At 44.4% G+C, this 10,906-nt stretch overlaps 1 protein-coding gene across 1 annotated transcript in view; it reads right to left on the bottom strand.

Moving 5' to 3' along the window:
- Window positions 1-210: 210 nt before the first annotated feature.
- The window catches only part of lef1 (lymphoid enhancer-binding factor 1), a 112,174-nt gene continuing 101,478 nt past the window's right edge, over window positions 211-10,906 (bottom strand). The window contains 1 exon segment of the mRNA XM_034188524.1: window positions 211-1,110. Coding sequence (XP_034044415.1) covers window positions 1,031-1,110 — 80 coding nt within the window. The 3' untranslated portion in view covers window positions 211-1,030.

The following is a 10,906-nucleotide window of genomic DNA, read 5'->3' as shown; positions in this document are numbered from 1 at the left end:
CTCTCACAATAAAGGACACTCCGCTCTCTCTATCAACATACTTTCTAATGTCCTTTTTGATAGTAATACAGTCTTGGCATGAGGAAGTGGCCCATCGCAATAAAGACTGTCAAGTGCTGGGGTAAATATATATATCTGCTTCATTTGTCGTGTTTCCAACAATAAAATATAGGCCTCTGAGCCATCACTCTCACCTTTGTCCTAATGTTGCCTGCAAAAATACCAAGAAAATCGACATTATCCTGACAGTTTTAAAAAGTACACATACTGAGCATTATTTTACATCTGAGCCAGACTTGAGGTCACTATTTGTTACAAATAGTTATCAAAAGAAGCCTTAAGATTAAATTTTCTGCAAGATGCTTCAACAAGAAAAAATGGCTTTCCTGTGTCCAAAGCTTATTTAATATATACCACTATATAAAAAAACACAAACAAAATATACACAAAAAAACTGAAACAAGGGTTCAAGATATAAAAAGCATTCAAAATAAAATTCAGTCTAAAAGGAAATTGAAATGATCATTTTTGCACCAGTTGGTCAGCGGAACCAAATGGCACAGTGAGAACGTTTCGCAGGTAACGATGAAATCGCTCCATCTTTAGAGGTGTTTGGTCAGTCGGGCAAAAGCCCAAATGGTCTCAAAAGTCCAGTGAGGAAAAAAAAAAAAGGGTAGAGATGCCGAGGGAGTAAATGTCAGCTGAGACGGCTACACACAGGAAGTGGAAAAATAACTTACAATAACTTAAACAGGTGTTTGGAGTGTTTATGCACACGTCAAAAAAAAAAAAAAAAATCACTGCTACTTCTCAGTGCAGTAAAGCTGATCGTATTTTTAAAAAAAAAAAAAGTTTTCTGTGACAGTGTGATGGTGTGAGGGCGATTGTCTTCATTGTCTCTACAGCAGGCGTCTTCAGGGAGGGTGTGAAGAGTTTTTGGTGGTTGGGGGAGCGGCATGTGACGGGGGGACTGTGGTCCTCTGAGAACTGGAGGTTTCAGTTTGGACATTTTAAAAGGTCTTCATGGAATCTAACAGGCCTCCATCTCTAGAAGAGAGCCTGTAGCTGCTGCCTTCGCTTTGCATGTGGAGAAATTGTTCCGTTTTCCTCCTGCAAAACAACAACAGGGACAAAAGCACACTTCATTCACATGCACAAGTTTTCAATTAAGTGCAACTGTACACAAAAGAGAGCCAATTTTCCCTCATCAGTGGGGAAAAAAAGCTCAACAAAACAGTGGCCACATGTACGTCACATACACAAAAACATGCACATGTACATGACGGTGAAGATACTGGCCTGATTAGCATTATAATTCAACCTCATCAAGGAAGCCTGTTCAGTAAATGATGTCACTCTCCATTTATTAATTAGAAATGAATGGAAAACATTATGTAAGAAACATTTTGTGGGCAAGTTTACCAAATGTTTGCGAAAGTGTGGTCTCTGATAATTTAAAGACTAGAACGGTACTTGGAGAGCGCATACCTCCAGCAACACGAAGTGTGCCGAGAGGTACCCATTAGTAGAGGATCTGTCTGACATGTACAGTATACACATCATTTAGGGCAGGATAACTCAACTGTTCTAATGGGAGCCCAATGAACAACTGGGGATATGTGCCAAAATCTCAATCCGAAAAGGACCACACCCTTTTTTGTTCTGAGTGCTACCAAAATAGTTTTCTACTTGGCCCATACTCACCCTTCCACAAAGCTTTACAAAAAATGGTTCAGTAGTTGTGTAATTCTTCTAACAAGATAGACAACACTGAAGACACCGTCTCCTTGGCAGAAGTAATTATATACAAATAGCAGCTTCTTTAAAATGATCCATTTCTGTTCATAGTGTTTATGTACTCACTCTTTGATTCTACCAGACTATATTTGTGTTTCTAATGTATTGGCCAAACAGCACACCAGTGTTGTCTCCTCAGTAACCTTCTCACTGAAGCGTTTTAATGATGCAGTCACATTGTCCTTTGTGGTGTCGTCCCTATTTGTGTTTGACTCTGCCATCCTGCCCATACCTGATAAAAACTAAAGTAAGATGCTACGCAGAAGAACCCTGAAAACAGGTGCTGACTAAATTGATTATGATGGGAAAAGATGGCAGATAGAGATGTATTTTTTTAGTAAAAGAGAAGTGCATGTGAATGAGTGGATTCACCACAAACACCAGTACAGTCTCTGAGAATGAAAAACATTTGAGAAAATGATGACTTGTGTGCTGTGTCACTGTCCTGAATGCTGTCAAGGAATGTAAGGAGTAAACAGACAAGAGGAGCACGATTTTGTCTGTGTGAAAGATGCAAAGTTGTTGGTGTTCTATTTGGGCCGTGGGTTGAGGCATCAGCAGTTTTTCTCTCTTGGTCTTTCAGCTTTTTGAAGTACGCGTGGCCTTCGCCACAGTGTTGAGCCGACTGAACAGTGTAGTACAGAAGGGTTACAGGTCAATGACAGGATGTGGGCAGGCTGGCTTTGATCTCGTCCAACATGGGAGTAGCTATGACCTCCAGCTCCTCTGCCCTCTTCTGACTCATTCCTGCTCTCGCTCTCTGGAGGCGGGTGCCCAGTTGTGGAACTTGTATTTAATATTCAGGCTGCAGGTGTGTTGTGGGAAAAGGTGACACATTGACCAGCTGTTATTTATTTATTTTTTTTTTTACATGGACAGCTGTCAAAAGTACCAAAGTCTCTCCAACTACCCCAACAATTCCCTGAAGTAAAAGCATTTGTTTTTTGAGTCACTTCACAGGACACTTTTCCTGACAAGGAAACAGTTTGTCAACTGTAGAAGTGTTTCCCCCCCCCCCCCCCCACGCGCGTCATCCAGGCTTTATCTAACATAACGCTTGTTTCAGTTATTGACAAGCCAAAGAGAGTTATTTTAGACCGCGTATCAAATAGAATGTGTGATCAAAGAGAGAGAGACAGAGGTGGAGGAGGTCTCCTGTGACTAAAACGATGGGTTTTGTGAAGACGAAAAAAAGGAAAAGAAATGTATTAGTTGCTTCTCCCTTGCGGCTAAGTCAAGACTGTTTCTGTAGACAAGCAGTCAGCTGAGCCGTGATGCTCGCTGCATTTCAACACCAACAGACGCACATGCCACCTTCCACGCGGCCTCACCACATGTGGCTAACGGGGAACGGGACACACAGTCCACCTTACCCAGGGAGAGCCGGCCCTGAGCAAGATCTCAAAGCCGACCTGCATGCTCGGCCTTGCACCTAGTTTCCTGGGGAGCGTTTTCCTTCCCCCAGTGCAGACATGAAAAGCGGCGGCCTTCCTGCCTGGAGAAGAGGCCTGAGGGGCTGCTGCTGCTGATCGTCTGTGTGCGCACGTGAAAGTTTTACAGAGCTGGCGCTAACAGCGGGGGTGTGTGTTGCGTGGACACTGGCCGGCGGAGGCATCGGGCCGGCGGAGGCATCGAGCCAGCGCTTCACATGCTTCAGCCGACACAAACACTGGGATTCAGGAGCAAGTTGACCCCCCTCCCCCAAGTCTCCCTTCATCTCCTCCTCTTCCTCCCTCCACATTAGTGCTCAGGAATGCCAGTTGGATTTCTTTTTTCTTTTTTTTTTGCAGGAAATGAAGCCCTCCTCTGTTTCAGAAGGCTGGAGGAGGTTTAGTCTCACCCCTCTTTGCCTTTTTCTCTCCCCCAGTTCCTTTCCCTCTCCTGGATGAAGGGAGGAGGAAAGAGTCAGACAAGTTCTCGCCTGGCCTTTGAAGTGTGGGAGGTTAAGATAACTGGCACAGTCTCATGCCTCAATCGCTGCTTTCACCTCCCAGACCAAATCAAAGTGCCCGCAGCTGGGTCCCGCCTGCCTTCTAGCCCCCTAAATTCCCACCTACCCATCGTGCTCCCTCCCAACAGAGTGCCGGGGTTTCTGTTTGTGCCATTCAAAAGGAAAATAGCGCCGACAAATTACTCTAAAAATAAGCCAAGTAGCGAGACGAGTCTCCAGCGCAGGTTGAGGGTCAGACATTTGGAAGTGACACAAGCACAAAAAACTGATATGTGAAGGTCTGGCTCATGAACAAAACAGTCCAGGTCAACGTCAGGCAGCAAAAAGTGGTTTCAGTAGTTTGTACTGCAGACTGATCCGTGTGATTGTATAAATGCTGAAACCTGAAATTTAGTAATAAACTCTGCGTTGTATCGTGCACTCGCCTCACAGCAGTTTTGGCTCATTCTTAGAGCTGAGAGTTCCACACGTTCATATTAAAGCTTGGAGCGGTGACCTCTGTCTCAACATGATGGCTGCCTTTTGTTTTGTCCCCGTGCTGCTCCTCAAGGGGTCATACGATGCAAAATTAGTTGTGCCAACCTTTTACTTATAATTTGGATCTGATTTTAAATGGACTGCATTTCTCTTGTGCTTTTCATCTGATGTTGACACTCAGCGCTTTACAAACTGGTGTCAGGGTGTGGCCATGCCAGGATTCAGTGGTAAGAACCTTGCCCAAAGCACTTTTGTGAATTTCTTGCCAGATGGGGAATCAAACAGCGGATCCCCTGGTCAGCCTCGCTAAATCCCAAATCATCACCTCCCCCAATGGAAATTAATTATTCTAAATGTATGTACAAACTCACTTACTACAAACAAAACTTTGGCCTGATGGGGCTAGTTTTAGGGTGTAAATATATTTGCTTTTACCTACACATTCATGTGTGCATGCTGTCTGCTTCATGTATTATGCGTCTGTTGTGTATGTCCTCAGAAATAAACAATGCATCTGCAAGATGCGATGTACACGAGCAGTAGGGGAAGGACGATCAGCAGCAACGAACAATGGCGGAAAGATTTTAAGAGAAGTTGTGTAACCAAGTTCGCATTACCCACATGTATATGAAGTTTGTTGCTGTTGCACTGTGACAAATGACTGTCAGAACAGCTGGGAAGAGATCTGTAAAAAATTCTATTCATGGTTTACAGCATACAAAGTTTTACACAGTCCAAGTACATTTGTGTGCCGCTCTAGTGTCCTCTGGTGAAAGCCTCTGGTAACACACGTAGCTAATAGGCAAGTCTGTGTACAATTACGAGCACGTTTAACACAGTTGGTTCATGTGAACACTTGATTAAAGAGCAAGTATATTTCTGCCTTCTTTTACATATGTAATAGCAGCGGGGTACACCCACTGAGCGTTTATATCCTGTGACTGTCCGACGCTTCAGACTGGGCTTCTGATCGGCCGAAGCTCCGACGGGGTTTTGAATTCTGCACAAATGAAGAGAGGACCCGATGCAGCAACATGCAGCTCTCTGTGTTGCCAGTTGGAATGTGACATCATCTGTCATTCAGAGCCCCAAATCCACGGAGACTGGTGGATTACGTGATTTTGCCACTCAACAAAATATTTAAATACGTAACTAATTCATATGCATCACAGTGTGACAACACCTGGGAGTGAAGACCCACATGGCTGTGTGAATTCAACATGGGAGACAGGAACAAGTTTCCCCACTGAAAAGCTATTTTCATCAGCTGAAAAGACCTCTAACCAGAATGTGGTTGGACAAGAATCAACAGAGACTCCCTCATATGGCATAAGGACTCTATGACGTTCCTTCTGTCAGATGTGAGGAGAGAGGGGTGAGGAGGAAGGATTGGGGAGGCTGCAGTGTTTTTGGGGGGGGGGGGGGGGGGGGGGTTGAGATTTTGGTTCTAGTGTGACATCGAGTGCCACTTCATCATTTCCAGCATCTTTAATATCTGTTTTTAAGACACGCATTGACTGAAAAGACTTATAATATGACCCCTTTAAAGACACAGGAGGAAATCAGTTTTTATAAAACACCTTCAAATGAAAGCACAGTTTTAAAAAAATGTTTGGCTCTGTCAGCACTCCCCCCCAACCCCCTCTCCAGTCCAAAACACAGACGTCTGAATATGGGGTCTCTGTTGTAGTTCCCAAAAACTAACGAGTCAAGAGGGACTTCCCATGAAAAAAGAAATAAGACAAGGGCCGAGGAAGAGAGAGAGACTAGAGGACAGGCCTGTGTGCAATATTGGAGGGGGGGTTTGGCTGTGGTCAAAAGGGGAAAGCAGAGGGGAAGTCACCAAAACCACAAACCTCAGGCATGTGTGGGTGAGACCGGAGGAACACAGGAGGGTGTGGGAGGAGGGGGCGCCAGTGGGAGAGAGGGGATGAGGGTGCTGGGTGTTGCCCACATCTAAGCCGGCATCGCTTGGGGGGGCCGGGCAGCTGAAGTCTGGCCGAGCGCCTCATGCCCCCGCACGGCACAGTCTGAGCTGCTGCGGGCCGGGGGGGGGAGCGGGGGGAGGTAGGGTGGGGGAGATCAGGGGCGCTGCGGCACATTCAAAGAGCCCGCACAATGACTGCTCCTTCTGGTGTGGTTTCACTTCAAAGGCGTCTGTGCCGCCACTCACATGCACCATGAGGACGGAGAAGAAGAGAAGCAGAAGGGTATAAAAGGCAGAAACTGAGTGAAAGAAGGAAAGAGCATTAGGAAAAAGTTGGAGCTCTTGCCTCCTTTAACAACAGCCAGATTGCACGAAATACAATAAAATAAATACTGTTTCTGAGCCGCGCTGCCCATTTCCTGACTTCACCCCATCGTACCTGAGGAACTTTCATTTTGAGATAAGCATGTCACAACAAGGGGGGTATTTTATGAGATCACTTATCGGCTCTTATGAACGGCTGCACCGGGAGCTGCTGCGGGGGTGGGTGTTAGAGAGAGGAAGTGGAGAAGACATGACAAAAATCTGGACCCTCATGCTGTTTCTCCAGCTGGCCACAACACAATAGACTTGTGACTCAATCAAAACAAATATCAGAGCCCGTTTAAACAATGGAAACACTGCTTTTTCTCACACGTAAACACGTCTTTCAGGAGGTTATATCCGATCTGCACCTTTTTTTTTTTTTTTTTGGTTTCCCATTTGTCAAATAAATCCAGGATCAAACCCTTTCAGCGTGAAAGATGGCTGCGTTTAAGCTCCATCCACATCTGCGCACTTAAATTACACAGAGTGTGACGTGCTGCCGCCCCCTGGAAGTCCGCATTCTGAGCATCGGAAGGCTCGTTTTTCTTCACAGAGTCGTCTTTGTGGAGGTCAGAGGAGTGAGCGACTGGGAGGCCGGGGGGGAGATCATTTCCGATTCCATTTCCTCCCCACAGAAACATTAGCTGGGCCGTCATGCTGATTTATGCCGAAAATTTTGCTGTGCCTTCCACCCAAATTTCTTTTTTTTTTTTTTTTTTTTTTTGGCAAAGTACACTTTGAAAGACATCCTCTCATCTCCTGTGAGCCCCTCACAGCAAGACCAAGAGCCACTTTTTGTGATCCAAATTCCTTCCCCAATTATCCCAGGTCACTAATAAGGCAGGGTGTGGAGGCACTGGGCTGCGCCACGCCGAGCCTGGAGGCCCGGTGCCAAATTGAAACGACTCAGGGAAATGGAGGCAGACGCCGAATCTGGCTTAATTGCGGCTGGAGTGCGCGGCTGACTGCTCGGCTGTGTGTTTGCCTGTGACAGAGCAAGAGAAATGTGCAAAGAAAGAAACGAGGGTCTGAAAGAGGAGGCGAGAGGCAAGAAATGGAGAGGAAAAAAGGAAAAGAAAGGAGGGATGGAGGCTGCGAAAGATGAGTGGCAGTTGAGTGAGATTGGGTAAACCCGGAACGCTCTAAAAAGAGGGATTTTCTCCTGGCCCTTACCCTCCTCACTCATCAGCCTTTTGACAGCTGACTTCTGGCTGCACACATCAGAGGGAGCAGAACCAGGACACAGTGAGAGGAGAAGAGAGACGGAGAGCAGCCACAAGGCTTCAGCAACCCCTTTTTCAAGACACTGAACAAAGACGTCATTAAAAAAAAAAAAAAAACACATGCACGCAAAAATGACCCTCTCACCTTCCGCACCAGATACACAAGATATCTAAATTAATTCTCAAGCTGTAACCCTGAAGGCCAATTTAATTCATCTTATTCATTACTTTTTTCCTTTCTTTCTTCAAATAATGAAACCATTAACTGAGTGCTGCCTCTTTTGCAGAAGAAAGAAGTTCTAAGATGCTTCCGTGGAGCTTTCAGTATTTGGTTAATGCTGTTGTGAGGGAGCAACAAAACCACTTTTATTAGCTTTTGCGCCATTGTCATTTTCCAGGATATGCAATAGTCACAGTCTATAACCATCACAAACCACAGAGTGACATCACGCTTGCCCCAGAATGTGTTCTAGCACACTGTTTAATGATGTAAAATGCTAGACATGTACGATGTGATGTGTGTAAAAATAGTCACTTTAGTATAACGACAGCACAACCGTGCATGTCTGGAAAACCTCATGGTTAATTTTGCAAATGTATTAAAAATCTAAGAAATCACATGTCTTTGCTCAATACTTTGTTGCTGCACCGTCAGCAGCAATTACAGCGTCAATCTTCTTGAATATGATGCCACAAGCTCGACACACTATCTTTGGGCAGTTTTCTCATTCCTCTTTGCAGCACCTCTCGAGCTCCATCAGGTTGGATGGGGAGTGTTGGTGCACAGCCATTTTCAGATCCCTCCAGAGATGTTCAGTCGGATTCAGGTCTGGGCTCTGGCTGGGCCACTCAAGGACATTCACAGAGTTGTGAAGCCACTCCTTTTGGCTGTGTGCTTATGGTCATTGTCATGCTGAATGATGAACCGTCGCCCAGTCTGAGGTCAAGAGCGCTCTGGAGCAGGTTTTCATCCTGGATGTCTCTGTGCATTGCTGCATTCATCTTCCCCTCAATCCTGACTAGTCTCCCAGTTCCTGCTGCTGAAAAACATCCCCACAGCATGATGCTGCCACCACCATGCTTCACTGTAGGGATGGTGCCTGGTTTCCTCCAAAGACGACACCTGGAATTCACGCCATAGAGTTCAATCTTTGTCTCAGACCAGAGAATTTTGTTTCTCATGGTCAGAGTCCTTCAGGTGCCTTCTGGCAAACTCCAGGTGGGCTGCCATATGCCTTTTACTGAGGAGTGGCTTCCCACTCTACCATACAGGCCTGATTGGTGGATTGTTGTAGATATGGTTGTTATTCTGGAAGGTTCTCCTCTTTGCATAGAGAAATGGTTAAGCTCTGACAGAGTGACCATTGAGTTCTTTTCTTGGTCACATCCCTGACTAAGGCCCTTCTCCCCTGATCGCTCAGTTTAGATGGGTGTCCAGCTCTAGGAAGAGTCCTGGTGGATCTGAACTTCTAGCATGTGTGCATGATGGAGGCCACTGCGCTCACTGGGCTTCAAAGTGCCAGAAATGTTTCTGTACCCTTCCCCAGATTTGTGCCTCGGGAAAATCCTGTCTCGGAGGTCTACATATTATTCCTTTGACGTCATGCTTGGTTTGTGCTCTGACATGCACTGTCAACTGTGGGACCTTATATGTTGACAGGTGTGCGCCTTTCCAAATCATGTCCAATCAACTGAAGTTACCCCAGGTGGACTCCAATTAAGCTGTAGAAACATCTCAAGGATGATCAGTGGAAACAGGCTGAACCTGAGCTCAGTTTGGTCTTCATGGCAAAGGCTGTGAATACTTATGTGCATGTGATTTCTAAGTGTTTTTTAATTAATTTGCAAATATCTATATCTATAGATAGATATTGTAAACTTTTTTCACATTGTCCTTATGGGGTATTGTGTGTAGAGGTTTCAGTGAAAAATGAATGTCATCCATTATGGAATAAGGCTGTAACATAACACTTGAGGGAAGCTTCCACAATACCAGAATACGAATGACAAAATATATATATTTCAACCTAGATGTAATGCAGTTATTGATAACCCTTGTAATTTGGAAACATTTGACATGTCAGTGACATTGCGTAGGGGCATACTCACATTTGTTTGAATTCTACAAGTATATTACAATTGTAAGGGTGAACTATTTCAAAAGCATGACTGATTAGTCGTTAGCACAGTTGCCTCACAGCAATAAGTCCTGGGATCACTTTCTGTGTGGAGTTTACGTGTTCTTGCCCTATGACTGCTAGGATAGGCTCCAGCTCCCTGTGACGCTTGACTGGAGTAAGCCTGTATAGAAAACGAAAAATACTTTCCAGTTTTACAAGTGACTGATAATCATATGTGTATGTTTTTAGTACACTTTATAGTTCTGTAGGGCAGAATTCTATTTTTACACTCAACAAAATATAAACGCAACATTTTTGTTGAGTGTACATGTCCAGTTAGTTACTATGACAGCATCCACCATAAACTAACATGGGGAGCATAGCGATGAGGAAGCCATAATAGTCATTTACAAGTCAAGAGGGTGCATCACTCCCTTATAAAACTGTCCAATATGCATCTAGATATCTGGGCTAAAATACAACTCAGTGACAATAGGTTTTAAAGATTTGATTCCAATTCAGTGGAATCTGATACAACTCTTTGTTTAATGTAACATTCATCTTCTATGATAAATTAAGCCAAAACTAGTATTTTGAATTTAGACTACAACCAAAAGAGATGTGATCTGAATTTTAAATTAGACTCCATGCATCACTGAACTACATAATTCATGAAAAACCAGGGACCTTTTTCAAAATTTTTTCTAGTGTACTGCAGCGCACAGGTGTTGCTTTGCTGGGGGCAGCATCACATTCAGATACAGAAAGCACAGCATAGAACAAAACCAGAAAAAAATCCAGCTGTTTTTAATCAAAACATGAACATCATCGGTTAACGTTCCATGTCTAAATGGGTATGACAGCAATTATAAACTGTGAACCGAACATAAAGTTCAAAGACTTTGGAAATTTCATGAGAATTTAAAGGCAAGAAGTAGCAGCATAGCAACTTAACCCATTTACAACATTAATATTGAACAGTTGACGACTCATAGTACATTTAGATCTAGTCCGTAATCACTGTATTGATGAAGTTGTATCTTCG

The sequence above is a fragment of the Thalassophryne amazonica genome, chromosome 15 (genome assembly GCF_902500255.1).
Source record: "Thalassophryne amazonica chromosome 15, fThaAma1.1, whole genome shotgun sequence".
NCBI lineage: Eukaryota > Metazoa > Chordata > Actinopteri > Batrachoidiformes > Batrachoididae > Thalassophryne > Thalassophryne amazonica.
This window is presented reverse-complemented; position numbering and strand designations above follow the sequence as displayed.